This window comes from Corvus moneduloides, chromosome 29, assembly GCF_009650955.1.
Source record: "Corvus moneduloides isolate bCorMon1 chromosome 29, bCorMon1.pri, whole genome shotgun sequence".
Lineage (NCBI taxonomy): Eukaryota > Metazoa > Chordata > Aves > Passeriformes > Corvidae > Corvus > Corvus moneduloides.
In genome coordinates this window covers 1,294,310-1,314,056 of record NC_045504.1, presented here as the reverse complement: position 1 = coordinate 1,314,056, position 19,747 = coordinate 1,294,310, and the positions used below count along the sequence as shown (strand labels likewise).

General features: G+C 58.2%; 2 protein-coding genes across 3 annotated transcripts; one reads left to right on the top strand and one right to left on the bottom strand.

Annotated features, from left to right (window-relative positions):
• Positions 1-654: 654 nt before the first annotated feature.
• Positions 655-6,553, top strand: LOC116436347 (cilia- and flagella-associated protein 45-like). Its single transcript, XM_032093380.1, has 11 exons — positions 655-1,242; positions 1,398-1,525; positions 1,834-1,975; positions 2,333-2,503; positions 2,652-2,830; positions 2,963-3,092; positions 3,315-3,461; positions 4,027-4,140; positions 4,358-4,551; positions 4,704-4,928; positions 5,090-6,553. Exons 1-11 carry the CDS (start codon positions 655-657, stop codon positions 5,166-5,168), a joined length of 2,097 nt encoding a protein of 698 aa, XP_031949271.1. The 3' UTR covers positions 5,169-6,553.
• A 7,936-nt stretch (positions 6,554-14,489) lies between these two features.
• On the bottom strand, positions 14,490-19,230 carry CFAP45 (cilia and flagella associated protein 45). 2 transcript variants are annotated; one of them, XM_032093160.1, is made up of 11 exons: positions 18,948-19,229; positions 18,589-18,716; positions 18,118-18,259; positions 17,587-17,760; positions 17,260-17,438; positions 16,998-17,127; positions 16,629-16,775; positions 16,207-16,320; positions 15,796-15,989; positions 15,419-15,643; positions 14,490-15,257 (listed from the first exon to the last, which is right to left on the bottom strand). In XM_032093160.1, exons 1-11 carry the CDS (start codon positions 19,056-19,058, stop codon positions 15,179-15,181), a joined length of 1,623 nt encoding a protein of 540 aa, XP_031949051.1. In that variant the 5' UTR covers positions 19,059-19,229; the 3' UTR covers positions 14,490-15,178. The 2 variants fall into 2 exon arrangements, with proteins under 2 accessions (XP_031949051.1, XP_031949050.1); XM_032093159.1 differs by having other exon boundaries at positions 18,589-19,230.
• Positions 19,231-19,747: the final 517 nt, after the last annotated feature.

Sequence of the window (19,747 nt, the reverse complement as noted above, 5' to 3'; positions counted from 1 at the left end):
CAAGGTGAGAATTGTGTGGGGGAAAAGGCGTGGCTGTGGTTTGCTCAGGCCTGCAAGAAGCACAAAAGCCAAGGGGAGCCCAAGCAGTGGCTCTGCGAGGGCCTTTGATGGTTTGCAGAGCAGGGCTGGCTGGAAAGCGCCCCTGCAGGGGCAGCTGCGAGGGAAGCAGCCCGGAAATGCAGCAATGGATCATGTTGTCCCTCTGCCCAAGGCACTGAGGGAGCCCCAAAACTCAGGCAAATCCCACAAGGATCTGCTCAGCACCCTCAGCGGGACCCTCCTCCTTCCTGCCTTGCCGTGGGCTGACGCTGCCCGGATGCCCTGCAGCCACCAAAGCCGCTCTCTCACTGCCCTCTGCAGCCGGACAGGGACAGAAAATGGAGGGAAGGGTTCCTGGGCTGACATAAGGACCAGGAGAGATTGCTCATCAAATACAGTCACGAGCAAACCAGGCTTGGAATACAAGATATTAATTGAATTTATTGCTGACAAAATCCGAGCAGGCTAAGGAGAAGTAAAATAAACCCTTCAAAACACGTTCCCACCACCCCTCCCTCCTTCCGGGGCTCTCCCTCCTCCTTCCAGTGGCGCAGGGAGACGGGACTGGGGGGTCCGGGGCAGTTCAGCACTGGTTGTTTCTGCTGCTGTTCCAGCATGGGGGGCTCACAGCCCCCTTCGGGCATCCCCTGCTCCACCGGGGGCTCCTCCAGGGTGGTCTCTGCTCCACGGGGACCCCCACGAGCTGCAGGGGAATCTCCGGAGCCTCCCGTGCCCCTCTTTCCTCCCTGCGCTCGCTGCCTGCGGGGCTGTGTCTCTCGCAGCCTCTGGCTGCTCTTGGCTGCCGCAATTCCATCTCTGCCATCCCTTGGATTTCACCTTCCCAACTCTGGGAGCTTCCGCACCACCCTCTCATCCCCTGTCCCGCCAGTGTCAGGAGCTGTTGGCAGTGGCAACAGCCGGTCCCCACACATCGCGACAGTGGCTTCGGGCACGCTGTCACAGTCGGTTCCATTGCATTGTGACAGTCGGCTCCAGGACATTGTCACACCTCCGACACCCCGTGACGGCGCCGGCACTCGCAGCGCGATGGCAGCCGCGACTGCCGGCACAGGATCCCGGACCCTCCGTGCCGGGGGCCCCACCCGGGGATCCCTCCTTGCCCGCCGTCCCCGGCTTTCCCCGCCGGGATTCCAGTCCGTCCGTCCCAAGGTCTTCCCCCGGGACTTCCCAGCCAGGATCCCGGTCTCCTCCTGACCCCCAGCCCCTCCAGCCGTGTCCCCTGACAGCCCCGCAGCCGATCCAGTCAGAGGGTCCAGAGCTCCTCCCGGGATCAGTTGGTGTCCGGGAAGCACCGAGGGTGGGGGGATTCGGGTTCCTCACATCATCCTTTCCCGCAGGGCACCGACTCCAGCAGCCCCATCGTGATCCTTCGGGATGTGTCAAAACATCCTGGAGCTCTGCCCTCCATCAGTTACAAACCGAAAACCACCAGAATCATCACCGGGGACCTGATCCGGAACCTCGTGTAAGGCTGTGCCTGAGCCCTGAGGGGTTTTGCGGAAATGGGTGTCACTGCACCATCCCAAAATCTCGGGGGAGCAGGATTGGCAGTGTGTCCTGCCCCCCTGCATCCCAGCCTGGTGCCACTTGCACCACACTTTCCCTTCCTGCCTCCCCCCACACCGGGACAGCCGGGTCCCCACAGATTCCCCAGCGCTTCCCGCATTGCTCTGGGCTGATTTGGTGGCCGAGTGGGCAGCTCAGGCAGCTCAGGGAACACAGGGAGCTGTTGGGGTCTCCGTGCCACTGACTGCTCTCCCTGTGCCCCCCCAGCATTCCCCAGGAAAAGCCCCAACCGTGTCTCATCATTGGGAAAAAGGAATATGAGAAGACCAAGGAATCAGCTCGATCCCCAACAGAGGAGGAGCGTTGGGACAGGCTGAAGACCCTGAAAGCCAGACAGGACGCTGCTTTCGTAGGCATCTCCCCTCCTGCTCCCCCTTTTCCTGCTCCCCAGCTGACCTCGAGGGGTGGTGGCTTCACCAAGGAGATCCCCCCTCTGTCCCTCATGTTTTGGGGCACAGGGGAAGCTGCAGGGCTTGGGGCTCCACTGAGAGCTGGGCAGCATCCCAGGAATTGTCCCCAGTGCTCCCAGCCTTTCAAGGGCACAGGGTGTCTGCCCAGAGGTGTGGGAAGGGGTGCCCATGGCCGTGCCAGGGTCCCAGGAGCTCGTCGTGTCCCCGCTCCGTGCCGGGAATGTGGCACATGAAGTGTGGCCCCAGGAGCCCTCGGGAAGGTGCCCGGGACTGGGCAGTGCTCCCTGTGCCCGCAGGAAGCCCTGAAAAAGGCCCAGAGTGAGGAGCTGAGAAAGGCAGAACTGCAGAATGAGAGGGAGCATCAGAAAGATGTGGAGGAGTGGCTGCAGCAGGAGGAGCAGAAGCGGCTGCAGTGGGCGACGAGGATGAGGCTGGAGCAGGAGGAAGAGATGCGGGAACTGACCTCGGTAGGGCCAGCGCTCCCCGCTGTCACCGGGCACTGCCTGAGCCTCCCCTGCTCCTCGCGCTCCCGGGCTCCTGTTCTGCTTCCCTTGCCCTCCCTGCTCCCTGTGTCCCAGGGCGGCTCAGAGCCACAGACACCTCTTGTCCCTACAGCTCTTCCTCAATTCCAAGTGCAACATGATCCGGGACAAGCAAATCCTGGAGAAGCGGATGATCCGCAAGGAACTGGCGGAGGAGGAGAAGCGCCTGGACAAGATGATGGAAATGGAGTGGGAGAAGGGTGTGGCGGTCCAGGAGGAGCTGGAGCGCCAGAGGAAGCAGGAGATGATGAGGTGGGCAGAAGCTGCCTCTTCCCCATGGAGGCATTCGGCCCATTCCACCACACCAGCCCTGTCCATGCCAGCATTCCCACCATGGGGAGCAGGACGCAGCCAGAGGGAACCCTTCCGCTCTCATGTTCCCAGAGCCAGGCAGGACCTTGTGAAGCAGATGGAGCAGAACGCAGAGAAGCAGGCGCTGAGAGATGAGGAGAAATACCAGGAGGGCCAGAAGCTGCTGGAGTGCCTGGAGCATATGAAGAAGGAGGATCGGAAGGTGGGAGCAGGGAATGGGGTGCAGGGAGGTTTCCACCTGGCTGGAAAGGGATTGGCAGTGCTGGGTCAGCCACGCTCGGGGAGTGGGGACAGCAGCCAGCAGGATCAGAGCTCTGGTCCCTTGGGGACGTTGTGGCATCCCCAGGAGGGGACCCAAAGCCTCCCTGCCCTGAGTGAGGAGGGGGAGGGAGCAGTGGCTTCCAACCCTGCGTGGTGTTTCCAGGCTTGGGAGCAGAAACAGGAGCGACATAGGCAAATCCATGCCGAAATTCAGTATTTCAACACGGAGAGCCAGCGACTGAAGGATGAGCAGCGGGAGCGGGAGAGGCTGGAGGATGAGCGGGTGCTGAAGCAGCAGCGGCAGAAGGCTGTAAGAGCAGTGGGTGGGGGGTTCCTGGTGGGCTGGGCAGGGGCTGTGGGAGCTGCACTGAGGCTCTGTCCCACCCTGGGGCTCTGTCCCACACCCTGGGGCTCTGTCCCACACCTTGGGAATCTGTCCCACCCCGGGGTTCTGTCCTGACCCTGGGGCTCTGTCCCCTACCCCGGGGCTCTGTCCCACCCTGGAGCTCTGTCCTGACCCTGGGGCTCTGCCCCCACCCCGGGGCTCTGTCCCACACCCTGGGAATCTGTCCTGACCCTGGGGCTCTGTCCCCCACCTTGGGAATCTGTCCTGACCCTGGGGCTCTGTCCTCCATCCCGGGGCTCTGTCCCACATCCCGCGGCTCTGTCCCACACCCCGGGGCTCTGTCCCCCATCCCGGGGCTCTGTCCCACATCCCAGGGCTCTGTCCCCCATCCCAGGGCTCTGTCCCACACCCCGGGGCTCTGTCCCCCATCCCGGGGCTCTGTCCCCCATCCCAGGGCTCTGTCCCCCATCCCGGGGCTCTGTCCCACACCCCGGGGCTCTGCCCCACTCTGGGGCTCTGTCCCCCCCAGGAGCGCGAGGCCGCCTTGGAGGCGGAGCAGGAACAACTGCGCCTGGAGAAGGAGAAGGAGCTGGCCCGGCTCAGGGCCGCGCAGGAGCGGGCCCGGGACTGGCAGGCAGAGCGGGTGAGTGGCCCGGGCACAGGTGACACGCTCCCCTGCCACCGTCCCTGTCCCCAGCCCGGCAAAGGGGCAGCGCCCCTGCATGTCCAGAGGGGTCTGCAGGACCAGCCCCTGGAGCCAGGGCATGTCCTGGAGCGGTGCCAGCAGAGCCAAAGCCACGGCCAAGGGCTTCCATAGCTGCCCCCAGAGGGAAGCCCAGCACTGTCCCCTATGTGGGCAGGATGCTCTGATGGCCAAGAGGAGCCAAGAAGCCGCAGACCGGGAATGGCGGCGGCAGGAGCTGGAGAATGCACGGAAGAAGGTGGAGCTGGAGCAGCAGCTGAGGCGGGACCGGCTGGAGCAGGTGGCCCAGAAGGAGCAGTACCTGGCCATGCAGGTGGAGCAGGACCGCCAGGAGTTCCAGAGGGTGCTCAGGTGAGGCACACGGGGCCGAGGGATGGCTGAGGTGGTGGCCAGGGGGCTCCTAGTGCCAGCTGGTGGCTCTGGGGACTCCAGTGCCCGCCCAGGTGCTGTGCCAGGTGTGGGGGTTGTGGCGGGGTCCCTGAGCCAGCCCGGCTCTCCCGCAGGGCCCATCAGGAGCAGCTGCAGCGGGAGAAGCTGCAGCGGGAACAGAGGGAGCTCCAGCAGCGCGCCCATGCCGAAGATCTGCGGCGGCAGATCCAGGAGCTCCGGCAGCAGCGGGAGCGGGAGCGGGCGGCCTTCATTGAGGAGGGCCGGCAGCAGGAGCAGGAGGTCCGGCGGCGCAACCGGCGCCTCGCCCAGCTCGGGCAGCAGAAGCTGCAGGAGTTCAGGTCAGGGGCTGCCCATGCTGCTTCCCTGGGCTCCCCGAGTCCTTCCTGGTGCCCCAGCCTGGGCCACCTCCCAGCTCCCTCTGCATCCTCAGCAAACGGCACCTGCTGCGGGGCCACGGTCCCAGAGCCATCGGGAGCCTGATGGATTCTTTCCTCTGCAGAGCCACTGGAATGCCCGACAAGTACTGTGCCCAGGTGGAGCGCAAAGCCCAGAGACGAGCCAACGCAGCCCTCTCCTAGGCCCAGCCCCAACAGGAACCAGCTCCAATTCTCCACAGATTTGGGGTTCCATTTGCATTGACTAAATTATCCAATGAACAATGTTTTTGAGCAGGTGGTGTTTTCCATCCTTCCCTGACCTCAGGGCCATTGGGGAGCAGCTGCCCACGGGGCTGGAGGAGCCCTGAGGCTCCTTGTTGTGCCAATGCCGCCGTTACCACCCGGGGAAGTTCTGAGCTCACATAGGACACCCCCACCCACTGCGAGTGAGTCACTGCAGCCTCTGCCCCACCAGAGCCACCAGCACCCTTTGCCAGCCGTGGTCATAACTACAGCAAAGCGGAACAAATAGCACTGAGCGGGTTGGAAGCTTTTGTTACTTTCTTGTTGTGTGTTCTGTTCTGTTCTAATTATTTTCTAGCAAAGAGCTGTTATTCCTTTTCCTACAGTTTTGCCTGGAAGCCCCGCAATTTTCGAAGTTATTATAATTTGGAGGGAGGGGTCTTCTTTCCATTCCCGCCTTCCTTGGCAGACATTCGTCTTTTAAACCAAGACATTTATAGGTGCCTGATTTGGGGCTCATGAGGAAAGGGTGAAAATAGAATAGCAGTTCTTGGGTAATCCATTTGTGTATTGGATACAACTTCATTAAGCACCTGTGTTAGTTTTGCACAGCCTGGTTTTTGATAGCAGGAGGGAGCCCAGAGGTGGCTTTTGTGAGAAGCTGCTGGAAGCTTCCACCATGTCCAACAGAGTCAATCCCTGATGACTCTGAAGACGGACACGCTGCTGGCCCAGTAACGCCTCTGTGATGACGTATTTAAGAAGGAAATCAAAACAGGGCACGTGCAGTTTTTCTCAACGGGGTGGCAAGGCACCTGGCCTGCCTGGCTGCCCCTAGCCATGCCACAAGTGTGGGCACAAAGGCAGGGGCAGCGAGGGTGACTTCTCCTTCCCGGCGCCCCGCATGAAGAAAGGCATTAAATAGCAGCCGAGCCAGTGGCGAAAACACGGCGAGTGATTCCCCAGCGCGGAACCTAGACGGAGTCAACCTCTCAGCACTGCAGGATCCTGCAAGAACCTTTGAATTGGTGGAATTTGTTGGCAATAGTACTCATGAGCAGCAATTTTTCTTCTAGTCGGAGAAAGAGGAGGAAGTGAGAACGTGTGAGGAAAGACAACATGACAGCACCAAGGTCAGTGGAAAGAAGGAGGGAGAGGAGGTGCTCCAAGCATCGGAGTTAAAATTTCTCTGCAAGCCATGGTGAGGACTATGGTAAAACAAACTGTCCCCCTGTAATCCATGAAGTCCACGGGGAGTGTAGAAATCCACTCACAGCCCATGAGAAAGGTGCCTATGCTGGAGCGAGTAGAAGCCAAAAAATCCTGTAATGCAGTGGGAGACCCAAATAGAGAGAGAGGGCTCCTGCTTCGAGAGATAGAGAAGGCCCTTGCTTCCAAACTAGAGCAGCCCATCCTTAAAAGTCTGCACCCCATGGACTAGTGACCCACACCACAGCAGTTTTGGGAAGAGTCTTTGCCCATGGGAAGGACTCACGTTACAGCAGTTTTGGCAGAACTGCTGCTCGTGAAATTAGAACCACGCTGGAGAAGTTCACGGAGAACTGTCTCCTGTGGGAAGGACCCCACAGCACAGCAGAGGAAAGACTCCTCTCCCTAAGAGAACAGAAAAAGATCTCTAGTGACCAAACCCCCCTCCCAATGAACAGGCAGACCAGGCTCCCCGAGTCAAAGTGTCACAGGTAGATCTGGGCTGGCAGCACAAGGGAGAGTTGTTCCTGCCTCGATGGGCCCGTGATGCCTCAGGTCATCAGGGCAGAGATTCCACCTCTAAGCGGGCACAAGACCGAGGAGTGGATTTAACCATGGACACCATCTCCCAGGCTATCCACGAGTGTGAGACATCTCTCAAGCCATTAAGCAGGCTGAGAGCGTGAAGCCTCTGTGGAACGGCGGAATAAGTACGGGTATGGAGAAGTCTGGCAGCTTGATTACATCACACTGCCGCAAACCTGCCAAGGTGTTATGGATAGAGATGAAAGTTTAGATAAATCCTTGCCTTTTGTCCAGGCCTCTGGCAGCGGCCAGCACCCCAAAACCCACTCTTGTTCACAAGTTCTTCAATAATGGCCGATTAGGTCTATTACAGAATGAATTATTTATTTAATAGACACAAAATTAACAGACATAAGGCTTTAAACAGACTATTTACTACACAGGACTAAAACAAAAAGAACTACTAGTAGATAACATACAGTGCACGATTAAAGGTACCTATTTATAGCTAGCAAAGAAATAGTAGAGATTAAGATTCAATGTATCTTAACATCCAGTTGCTGATGGGGCACACATCGAAATCCTTTCCCTCAGTTTCTGGAAAAGTTACCATGACGATGCGTCCACGCTTCAGGGAGTAGCTGTCTGACACGTTCCCAGGCTGTGTGTAAGAGGCTTCTACCTCCATGATAATCTGGGTGACTTTTATAGTCGTAAAGACCAGTGTCTTTGGTCAATGATATTTATTCTTCTTTTATCTCTTCTTGCATCTGCTCTCCATACCAAGATGTTGATTCTTGGTCGGGCTGCAGACCTTTTGGCACCAGGAGATGACCCCTTGCTGGGTCTTTGACCCACCTGGGTCATCTCTCCCATCTGCACCAGCCATCTGTGGTAGAGAGAGGGGCGGGGAGGGAGTCCTGCCACACAAGGCAAGCGCTGTGTGCTCACCATGGTGGAAGCAACCACCGGCTGGTTGGAGATGCAGCCGGTGCCTCACAGCACTGCCCAGAACACCATCCTGGGCCTGGCAAAACAAGACCTGTTGGACGCATGGCACCGCTTAGAGAACTGAGTTGATCGTGGAACTCATTTCAAGAACAGCTTAGTTACCACCTGGGCAAAGGAGCACGGCATTGAGTGGGTGCATCACATCCCCTACCATGCACCGGGTTGAACGGTGTCATGGACTGCTGAAAACCACTCTGAAGACCTTGTGTGGGGGGACCTTCAAGCACTGGGGTCAGCATCTAGCAAAGGCTACATGGCCAGTCAACACCAGAAGCTCCATCAATCAAGCTGGCCCCGCCCAGAGTCCCTTCCCACTGTAGATGGAGGTAAGGTCCCTGTGGTACACCTGAGAGGTCTGTTAGGGAAAACTGCATTAACCCCGCCTCAGGGAAAGGCAAACCCACTCGTGGGATTGTTTTTGCTCAAGGACCAGGTTGCACCTGGTGGGTGATGCAGAAAGATGGAGAAACACGACGGATCCCTCAGGGGGCCCTTATCTTTGGGTGAGCTGTCTGTGACACTGCACCTATACCTGTATCTGCATATTGTAGATACAAAAATGCTGCTAGCAAGGATTTTCTTGCTATTTTCTAAGTCCGTGAGAGACTTTTCTCTCTCACAGAGGAGGTAGCAGAGTATGTAAACAACCAAGTCACCTGCAACCTTGAAAAGTCTTGTTTATGGTACAGTAAAAAAATATTTTGACAATGGATGCTTTAGGATTTTAGCCAATCACCCCCAAGGGGTAGCTGATCCTTTGTCCAATTAGACTATGAAGAAAACAGTCTATAAAAGAGTTTGTAAAATAATTAAATAAATCAATCTTGCTGCACAATTCCTGCCTGCTGGATCTTCTCTCCTCCTCCTCCCTACGGCTGTGGGACACGGCGATATACCCTAGGGCCCAGGCCTGAGTAACAGGATATATATATATACATATATTTGTAAATAAGTACAGAATTAGAATAACACATGTGTGTATATAGTTGAAAAGCCTTAAATTCGATGTTGGCACGGGGAAAAATTTCAGGGCGGATTATTTTATGGGTTTAGGCTTCTCAGTGAATTTTTTCCCATTGTCATCGGGAAGGTGCTGGAGGGGGACAGGGTGACTCCTGGATGGACAGCGAGCCACCAAGCCACACGAAAAGAGTGGCTGATAGCCCCGGCATTCCAACGGAATCTCTTGCAGGGGTGGGCAATAAAGGGTTTCAGCAGCTTCGCCTTGGGGCTCTCTCCCGCTCGGGAACCGGGAGCTGTCCGAGGTGCCGCCGGGGGTCTCGCCCTGGGCTCTCTGTGCCGCACTCAGCACCGCGATCGAGTCCTGCCCGCCCCCGCTGCCTGTGCCCGCTGCTGGCGAGAGGATCCCGGTCACCCTCGCTGACCCAGACTCGGGCAACTTCCAGTGCTGAGACCGGACACCGCCCACTTGGGTTTGCAGGGGGAGCACCCCCTTCTTTCCCTCCGGTGCGACACCCCCTGACACCCCAGCAGGCTCTGAGCTTGCCAGTGCGGAGAGTGGACATCGGCTGCGTGGGTTTGCTGGGGAAGCACCCCTCTTTTCCCCTCTCGTGCTGGCAGCAGCCCAGACCACCCGGGGAAGTTCTCAGCTTGCTCTGGACCCTCCCTGCCCGCTGCAGCCTCCGCCCGGCCGGAGCCGCCAGCGCCCTTTGCCAGCTGTGGTCGTAACTGCACCGAAGGGGAAAAAACAGCACTGAGAAGGTGGGAAAACTTCTGTTCTTGTGTTGTTGTTTGTTCTGTTCTGTTCTATTTCTTTTCTAGTCAAGAGCTGTTATTTCTTTTTCAACATTTTTGCCTGAAAGCCCCGTGTCTTCAAAGTTGTAATAATTTGGAGAGACGAGTCTTCTTTCGATTCCAGGAAGGTTCCCATCCTCCTTGGAAGACATTTGTCTTTTAAACCAAGACACCTTGAGACACTGAGCTTGAAGGCTTTCATTTCTCTGCAAAATAGCCATCCTTCATGGCCAGGAATTGGAGGTCAGAAGTGGGATTCCCCCTCCTAAAATTATGAACATCTGAGGATTGCTCTCAGACAAAAACTGCCAGGACCAACAGCTCTGGCTCCCCTCGGACTCCCAGGGGCCGCCTCTCAGCTGTTCCCAAGGCACCGGCCTAGAAATGTTTCCTTCCCGTGGAAAAGAGCCATCCTTCGAGGTCAGGTGCCTGGGGCAGAAATTGGGATTCCACCTCCTCAAATTGCAAATGTCTGAGGATTGCTCCCAGATGAAAACTGCCGATGGATCTGGCTGGCCTTGGACTCCTGGAGGAAGAAAGTGAAAGTGCTCCCAGTACACCCATGCCTCCCCACCTCTCCTCCCAGTGCCAGGGGAACACAGGACCCCTTTCCCTGTCATTGACACCAAAATGCAGCTTTTTGGTTAAACTGGCAGAATTGGTGTTTGTTTGTTCAGCTCTGTAGGGCTTTAGGAATGGGATTCTCCAATTTTGGGCTGCCACTGAAAACCAGGGGCTGCTGCTCCCTCGCCCTCCCAGTGGAGGCACAAAAGGCAAAGATCCCAAAGGGCTGAGAGAAGAACAATTTCCTGCAAACTGCACTGAGAGAAGGAAGCCCTCAGCCCCCTCAAGACCCTCGAATTCCCAGCAAGGGCCGGGGGTCTCAGCTCCCACTCATGACACTCTCAGCAAGGGACCCCCTAAACCCCACCAAGGGTTCATCTTCCTGAGTCAAATAAATTCACTGAGCTGTTAAAGCATCCCTTTATTCCGATATCGGGGTTGTATCGGGGTGTCCCTCCATAAACACGTCCCATTAGGCATTGTTCCCTCGGGTTTGAGACATTGTGATACTCAAAAGACTTCCCGAATCCCTCTCAAAAGTCTTTCCCACTTTGCATGGGAATTTTTTTTTTTTTTTTGTGATTTCTTGGGATTTTTGTTCTTTCTGCTTTCCGTGGAGTAAGATTGCCATCTGCTGCTCGACATTCTGAACTAAAGTGCTTATTCTGGGTGTTTTCGGGGCGCTTACTTCGATTTCATAGGATTCCATCATCATCCTCATCACGTCCTTTGATTGAACCTTCACGCTGGCCAGAACCAGGCCTCTTTCATCTTTCAGATTTATTTAATGTTCTGAAGGTCTCAGGTCATTGTAATCAAGCCACAGTTTTTTGGCGAGTTTTGCTCATTTTCTCAGTCCATCGTTGACAATGCTCTACTACAAGCTAGCGATCTAAACAGCAATTAAAACAAAGCCACGAATGTCGGTTACATGGTAAAACTAAATTATACGTTGAAAATACAAAGTTCAAGCAAAGTCAAGTAAGTGAAACTGAACTATAAAATGAAAGTTACAAAGTTTAGGCAAAAAGAAAGTACTAAACCAGGCAAAAATACATGTTTGGCTCCTTTCACCCCCCTCACAACACCCTCACCACGGAACCCTCAGCGCCCCCTCAGCACCTCCCACCCCTCAGAGAGTCCGGGCCCGCGCTGGCCACTGTAGGGACGCGCTCCCCTTCCGCGCCGCGTGGGGTGATGGGAAATGTAGTCCGGGAGAGGCTCAGCGCATGCGCTGTGGGCGTGGGAAACTGTGTTGCCATGGGAACGGGGCTGTTGTCGCGGGATGGGCGGGGGGGTGTTGCTGCCTTGGGCTTCATGGTCATTCCCAGAGGTCCAGGGGTCTCGGGGTCCAGGGGTCCACAGATGTCAGTGCCAGGGCCAGGGGGTCTGTAGGTTTCAGGGGTCTTGGGGGATCATGAGCCTCATGACCATTCCCAGGCAGTCCAGGGGTCTTGCAGGGTCCAGGGGTGCCACTGCCAGAGCCAGGGGGTTCACAGCGACCAGGGGTCCAGGGGCCTTGGGGGTCCAGAGACCGCAAGATCCTACTGCCAGGCCCAAGGGGTCCAGGGGTCTTGGGGGTCCGTGGGCCTCATGGTCATTCCCAGGGATCTCAGGGGTCCATGGCACCACTTCCAGGGTCAGGGTATTCCCAGGGATCAGGGGTCCAGGAGTCTGGGGGGTTCAGGGGTTCTCAGGGGGGTCCAGAGGTATTTTCCTGAAAGTGGGATTCCACCTACAAAATTCCAGATGCACATGGATTGCTCCCATGCAAGGAATTTGGTGTTGGGGCACTGGTAGAAATGGCCTGGAATGGAGGGGAATCCCTCAATGCAAACCCATAAAATGCTGCAAAAGGAGTTTCCTTCGATTTAAGTCCTTAAAATGATGGAACAGAGCGTATTTACCTCAAACCAATAAAATGACAAATAAATGGGTTCTCCTTATCAATTTAATCCCGTAAAATATGGGGAAAAGGGGATAGCCCTTAATTTAAATCTCTCAAATGATGGGAAAAGGCGGCTTTTCCCTCCATTTAAACCCTTAATAAGGAAAGGCATCAGGGTTTCCTCCTCAATTTAAACCTGAAGATGATGAAAATAGGGGGTTACCCCCAATTCAAACCCCTAAAATGTCATCACCAATGCTTTGCCCTTCTATTTAAACTGGGAAAAAATGGAAAACTGGGACTCCCTGTCGACTGATACACCTTACATCAGGGAAAAGGCAGGTTGTCCTTTGATTGACACCCTTAAAATCTCAGGTGAAGGGGGATCCTCCCCAATTTAAACACAGGTGATGACAGGAAAGGAGTTTTTTCCCCCTCAATTTAAATCCCTTTTCTCCTCATAACCTTCCTTTTTACTGGGGGCACTGGGAAGGACTGGGAGCACTGGGAAGGGACTGTCAAGATGAAATCAAAAGGGGGAAAGGGAAAGATTCCCCACCCGCCCCATGACCCCAAGTGCTGCCCCACCTGCTCAGATGCTGCCACTGGGCACACGGGTTGGTCCCTCAGCATTTTCCTGGAGAAATGTTCCCCATCCAGCTGCATCCAGGTGCTCCCCCAGGCCCTGTGAGATGCTCGAACCATCCTTCCTAGAAGGACACCGAGGGACCGTCCCCTCAGCCCCTGTTCTCAGCCAAGTACCAGTGCAGGTGTGCCCAGGTAACCTCCCAAAATCACCCCCTTCTCATCCTCAGTGGCCACATGTGGGGCTACTGCACCTTGGAGTGGGGCGGGGAGGTGGACAAAGGTCCTGCTGGTCATTCCCTCCCCCGGACAGCCCATTTTATGTACGTGGGACACAGTGGGGGGTCGGTGCTTTCCTTCCTAAGGAAAAGATCTGTCATCCAGGAGTCCACGGCTGAAATTTGGATTCCACCTCCAAAATTCAATATATCCAGCCAAGGATTGCTCCCAGATGAAAGCTGCCAGGAGTGATGATTCTGGCTGGCCTTGGGCTCTCAGGAGCTGCCTCTAGGATGCCCCTGAGACACTGGGGAACCTATGGAAAAGAGACGCTATTCTCCACCAGGCGCCCACAGCCGAAATTGGGATTCCACCTCCTAAAATAGCAAATGTCCGAGGATTGCTCCCAGACGAAAGCTGCTGGGAACAACAGCTCTGGCTGCTCTTGGACTCCTGGGGGCCACCTCACAACTCCCCCCAAGAGACTGGAGTGGAACATTTTCCTTCCCGTGTATCTTGGTTTGAAAGACAAACGTCTGCCATGGAGGGCGGGAACCTTCCTGGAATAGAAAGAAGAGCCGTTCCTCCAAATTATTATAACTTCAAAAATACAGGGCTTTCAGGCAAAAATGCAGGAAAAGGAATAGCAGCTCTTTACTGGAAAACAAAGAGAACAGAGCAGAGCACACACAACAACACAAACCCAGAAGTTTCCGCCCCGCTCGGGGCTGGATTTTCCCTCTTTGGTGTAATTATGGCCACGGCCAGCAGGGGGCGCTGCAGGGAGCACTAGCGGCCAGCAGGGGGCGCTGCAGGGATCACTCACAGCCAGCAGGGGGCGCTGCGGTGGCGCCACCGCGGCCAGCAGGGGGCGCTGCGATACGGGCTCCAAGCCCTCAGGGGGCGATGGCGGCATTGGCACCACAAGGAGGAAGGTGAGGGTGCTACCCCTGCACACTCACACGGGTGGCACCAGGTCTCGGTGCCAGCAGCAGAGGAGGAGGTGGCAGCTGGAATCCTCTCATGGCAGCGGGCACAGGTGGGGAAGGTAGGCAGAACTCGACTGTGGGGCTGACTTGCAGCCCAGCAAAAGTCCCGGGTCTGAGCCCACAGCCTCTCGCGGCACCGTGAGGCAGCTCCTGAAAAATCCTGAGTGGAAAGAACCCACCCCCAGCCAAAACTCCCAAACCCTTATTCCCCTCCCCAGACCATTTTGTTGGTGTGCCAGAGCTATCAGCCAACTCCACCGGTTGATAGGAAATTGAAGAATTTCCTGTGGTGGTTGTTGTTCTTCTCAACTCCCATCCCTGTGCTGCTAGGACACAGGTGGGGTTTCCATCCCACTTCCTCTCCGTGGTCCCGCAGGTTTGGGAGCATTGGGAGGAGCAGGAGAGCAGAGGAAGAGCCCCGTGGAAAACACTGTCTGCTCAGAAAATGTAATTTATCGGAAAACTCACTCAATGGATGTGCTGGTTTGAAAGCAAACCAGCAGGAGGAATGAACCCCACACAGATACCTTGAGAGAGATTTCAGGTTGGAATTACAATTTAATAGAAAGATTACAACAAATGCAATGATACACAAAACTGGCTTAAAATCACAAATACAGAGTACAACCTTACACCCTATCAGTCAGGGTGGTGGGCGCAGTCCTGTTGAAGTGATGGCAGCAGACTTGTCAAAAGCAGTGGTCCTGGGGAAGGTCTGGTCCTCCTCTGGGTCCATTGAGCAGTGGTGGTGTCCCAAGTCCCCAAGGTGCTCAGATATATGGCCAGATTCAGGCAGGAATGTTCAATACCTCCCCCAGGGTGGGGAACTCCACAATGGAATTATGTATTCCTATGACTCATAGGATATTTTGGGGAGTCCTTGAAGACCTGGGTGTCCACAGGCTGCCCACTGGGACCCGAGAGCCACGATGGCCCACAGGCAGAGGTGACCGCTTAGGCTGGGTGTGGTTATCACAGCCAAGTCAGTTTGGGAAGACAAACGAACACTGGCTTTGCCTCTGTCCCTTACCTGACACCCAGCTTGCAGCCTGACGGGTCGAGTGTGCGCTGGGCAGCTGGGAGTGACCATTAACAGTCCATCAGAATGATGTCAATGGGAGTAGAATACATGGTTTGGTTACAGCCCACCTCATAATCCAGGACAATGGAAACTGAGCCTCAAATCCGTGGGGAATCCCAGCTGGTCCCTGTTGGGGCTGGGCCTAGGAGAGGGCTGCGTTGGCTCGTCTCTGGGCTTTGCGCTCCACCTGGGCACAGTACTTGTCGGGCATTCCAGTGGCTCTGCAGAGGAAAGAATCCATCAGGCTCCCGATGGCTCTGGGACCATGGCCCCGCAGCAGGTGCCGTTTGCTGAGGATGCAGAGGGAGCTGGGAGGTGGCCCAGGCTGGGGCACCAGGAAGGACTCGGGGAGCCCAGGGAAGCAGCACGGGCAGCCCCTGACCTGAACTCCTGCAGCTTCTGCTGCCCGAGCTGGGCGAGGCGCCGGTTGCGCCGCCGGACCTCCTGCTCCTGCTGCCGGCCCTCCTCAATGAAGGCCGCCCGCTCCCGCTCCCGCTGCTGCCGGAGCTCCTGGATCTGCCGCCGCAGATCTTCGGCATGGGCGCGCTGCTGGAGCTCCCTCTGTTCCCGCTGCAGCTTCTCCCGCTGCAGCTGCTCCTGATGGGCCCTGCGGGAGAGCCGGGCTGGCTCAGGGACCCCGCCACAACCCCCACACCTGGCACAGCACCTGGGCGGGCACTGGAGTCCCCAGAGCCACCAGCTGGCACTAGGAGCCCCCTGGCCACCACCTCAGCCATCCCTCGGCCCCGTGTGCCTCACCTGAGCACCCTCTGGAACTCCTGGCGGTCCTGCTCCACCTGCATGGCCAGGTACTGCTCCTTCTGGGCCACCTGCTCCAGCTGGTCCCGCCTCAGCTGCTGCTCCAGCTCCACCTTCTTCCGCGCATTCTCCAGCTCCTGCCGCCGCCATTCCCGGTCTGCGGCTTCTTGGCTCCTCTTGGCCATCAGAGCATCCTGCCCACATAGGGGACAGTGCTGGGCTTCCCTCTGGGGGCAGCTATGGAAGCCCTTGGCCGTGGCTTTGGCTCTGCTGGCACCGCTCCAGGACATGCCCTGGCTCCAGGGGCTGGTCCTGCAGACCCCTCTGGACATGCAGGGGCGCTGCCCCTTTGCCGGGCTGGGGACAGGGACGGTGGCAGGGGAGCGTGTCACCTGTGCCCGGGCCACTCACCCGCTCTGCCTGCCAGTCCCGGGCCCGCTCCTGCGCGGCCCTGAGCCGGGCCAGCTCCTTCTCCTTCTCCAGGCGCAGTTGTTCCTGCTCCGCCTCCAAGGCGGCCTCGCGCTCCTGGGGGGGACAGAGCCCCGGGGTGTGGGGACAGAGCCCCGGGATGGGACAGATTCCCAGGGTGTGGGACAGAGCCCCGGGGTGGGGGCAGAGCCCCAGGGTCAGGACAGAGCTCCAGGGTGGGACAGAGCCCCGGGGTAGGGGACAGAGCCCCAGGGTCAGGACAGAACCCCGGGGTGGGACAGATTCCCAAGGTGTGGGACAGAGCCCCAGGGTGTGGGACAGAGCCCCAGGGTGGGACAGAGCCTCAGTGCAGCTCCCACAGCCCCTGCCCAGCCCACCAGGAGCCCCCCACCCACTGCTCTTACAGCCTTCTGCCGCTGCTGCTCCAGCACCCGCTCATCCTCCAGCCTCTCCCGCTCCCGCTGCTCATCCTTCAGTCGCTGGCTCTCCGTGTTGAAATACTGAATTTCGGCATGGATTTGCCTATGTCGCTCCTGTTTCTGCTCCCAAGCCTGGAAACACCACGCAGGGTTGGAAGCCACTGCTCCCTCCCCCTCCTCACTCAGGGCAGGGAGGCTTTGGGTCCCCTCCTGGGGATGCCACAACGTCCCCAAGGGACCAGAGCTCTGATCCTGCTGGCTGCTGTCCCCACTCCCCGAGCGTGGCTGACCCAGCACTGCCAATCCCTTTCCAGCCAGGTGGAAACCTCCCTGCACCCCATTCCCTGCTCCCACCTTCCGATCCTCCTTCTTCATATGCTCCAGGCACTCCAGCAGCTTCTGGCCCTCCTGGTATTTCTCCTCATCTCTCAGCGCCCGCTTCTCTGCGTTCTGCTCCATCTGCTTCACAAGGTCCTGCCTGGCTCTGGGAACATGAGAGCGGAAGGGTTCCCTCTGGCTGCGTCCTGCTCCCCATGGTGGGAATGCTGGCATGGACAGGGCTGGTGTGGTGGAATGGGCCGAATGCCTCCATGGGGAAGAGGCAGCTTCTGCCCACCTCATCATCTCCTGCTTCCTCTGGCGCTCCAGCTCCTCCTGGACCGCCACACCCTTCTCCCACTCCATTTCCATCATCTTGTCCAGGCGCTTCTCCTCCTCCGCCAGTTCCTTGCGGATCATCCGCTTCTCCAGGATTTGCTTGTCCCGGATCATGTTGCACTTGGAATTGAGGAAGAGCTGTAGGGACAAGAGGTGTCTGTGGCTCTGAGCCGCCCTGGGACACAGGGAGCAGGGAGGGCAAGGGAAGCAGAACAGGAGCCCGGGAGCGCGAGGAGCAGGGGAGGCTCAGGCAGTGCCCGGTGACAGCGGGGAGCACTGGCCCTACCGAGGTCAGTTCCCGCATCTCTTCCTCCTGCTCCAGCCTCATCCTCATTGCCCGCTGCAGCAGCTTCTGCCTTTCCCACTGCTCCTTCTCCTCCTCCAGGTCACTCAGATCCTCCCTCTCGTTCTGCAGTTCTGCCTTTCTCAGCTCCTCGCTCTGGGCCTTTTTCAGGGCTTCCTGCGGGCACAGGGAGCACTGCCCAGTCCCGGGCACCTTCCCAAGAGCTCCTGGGGCCACACTTCAGGTGCCACATTCCCGGCACGGAGCGGGGACACGACGAGCTCCTGGGACCCTGGCACGGCCATGGGCACCCCTTCCCACACCTCTGGGCAGACACCCTGTGCCCTTGAAAGGCTGGGAGCACTGGGGACAATTCTTGGGATGCTGCCCAGCTCTCAGTGGAGCCCCAAGCCCTGCAGCTTCCCCTGTGCCCCAAAACATGAGGGACAGAGGGGGGATCTCCTTGGTGAAGCCACCACCCCTCGAGGTCAGCTGGGGAGCAGGAAAAGGGGGAGCAGGAGGGGAGATGCCTACGAAAGCAGCGTCCTGTCTGGCTTTCAGGGTCTTCAGCCTGTCCCAACGCTCCTCCTCTGTTGGGGATCCAGCTGATTCCTTGATCTTCTCATATTCCTTTTTCCCAATGATGAGACACGGTTGGGGCTTTTCCTGGGGAATGCTGGGGGGCACAGGGAGAGCAGTCAGTGGCACGGAGACCCCAACAGCTCCCTGTGTTCCCTGAGCTGCCTGAGCTGCCCACTCGGCCACCAAATCAGCCCAGAGCAATGCGGGAAGCGCTGGGGAATCTGTGGGGACCCGGCTGTCCCGGTGTGGGGGGAGGCAGGAAGGGAAAGTGTGGTGCAAGTGGCACCAGGCTGGGATGCAGGGGGGCAGGATCCCCGGGGGTGGCCAGGGCACACTGCCAATCCTGCTCCCCCGAGATTTTGGGATGGTGCAGTGACACCCACCGGGCGCCAAGAACCTCTCAGGGCTTGATCAAATCCTTACATGAGGTCCCGGATTAGGTCCTTGGTGATGATTCGGATGGTCTTGAGCTTGGGCTTGAGGGAGGGCAGGTCTCGAGGATGTTTTGGCACATCCTGAGAGATCACGATGGGGTTGCTGGAGCCCGTGACCTGCAGAAAAGAAAAGTCTGAGGAACCCGAACCCCCATCCGGCCTTCCCCGGACACCGACTGATCCCGGTGGGAGCTCTGGGAACTCTGCCGGGATCGGCCGCGGCGCTGTCGGGGGGGCACGCCCGGAGGGGACAGAGCGGCCGGGGGTCAGAGGGAGGAGATGGACATTCTGCGGGGTGTGGGGGAGCTGGGAAGCCCGGGCGCCCAGGGGGGAGACATAGGGACGGACGGACTGGAATCCCGGCGGGGAAAGCTGCAGACGGCGGGCGAGGAGGGACCGCCGGGAGGAGCCGCCGGCACGGAGGGACCGGGATCCTGTGCCGGCAGTCGCGGCTGCCATCGCGCTATCGGTGCTGTCCTGTCGTCCTGGAGCCGTCCCTCCCAAAGCGGTGTTACCGACTGTGACAGCGTCTGAACGCCCTGTCGCGATGTGGGGGAGGACCGATTGTTGCCATGGCAACGCCCCCAACAGCTCGCAGGGCGTCCTGGAAGGGGCCGGGGCGGGGTGGTGAATTGGGGGTGGTGCCTCAGGGGCGAGGGGCGGGGCTTAGGCTGAAAGAGGCGGGGCTTGGCGGAGCTGTGTCACCCGGTGTGTTCACCCTTGTCCCCTGTGGTGTCCCCCTTGCACAGACCTCTTTAAAGTGCCCCTCATGAACACGACACACGCGACCCCTCCCTCCCTGGGGGTCGTCGGAGAGTCACCAGTGACGCCCCACCCCCCCCTCCCAGCCCTGCCCCCCTCATTGCCCCGCCCTTTCAAGCCACACCCCTCTGCCTCTTGGCCCCGCCTCATTCATTGCCCCGCCCCCTCATTGCCCCGCCCCCCTCATTGCCCCGCCCCTCTCAGCCGCCTTTGCGCTTGCCCTGCCCGGTCCCTCCTGACCACGCCCCAAGCCACGCCCCTAGGCTGTGTCCCCGCCCCTCCACGTGGCTGTTGCCGCCGAGGCCGTGGGGACCCTGCGACCCCCGACCGAAGTCCCGCCCATCCACCCCAGGATCCCCCCTTGTATCCCGGCAGGAGCCCCCCCA

Excerpts from the sequence above, each read along its gene's own strand:
- CFAP45 (XM_032093159.1), bottom strand. The coding sequence starts at position 19,058 with ATGGCAGCCGCGACTGCCGGCACAGGATCCCGGTCCCTCCGTGCCGGC. Across the intron at positions 16,776-16,997 it reads TGAAGAAGGAGGATCGGAAG|GCTTGGGAGCAGAAACAGGA; the intron begins GTGGGAGCAGGG and ends TGGTGTTTCCAG. Across the intron at positions 15,258-15,418 it reads CAGAAGCTGCAGGAGTTCAG|AGCCACTGGAATGCCCGACA; the intron begins GTCAGGGGCTGC and ends TTTCCTCTGCAG.
- LOC116436347 (XM_032093380.1), top strand. The coding sequence starts at position 655 with ATGGGGGGCTCACAGCCCCCTTCGGGCATCCCCTGCTCCACCGGGGGC. Across the intron at positions 1,526-1,833 it reads GACCTGATCCGGAACCTCGT|CATTCCCCAGGAAAAGCCCC; the intron begins GTAAGGCTGTGC and ends GTGCCCCCCCAG. Across the intron at positions 2,831-2,962 it reads AGGAAGCAGGAGATGATGAG|AGCCAGGCAGGACCTTGTGA; the intron begins GTGGGCAGAAGC and ends TCATGTTCCCAG.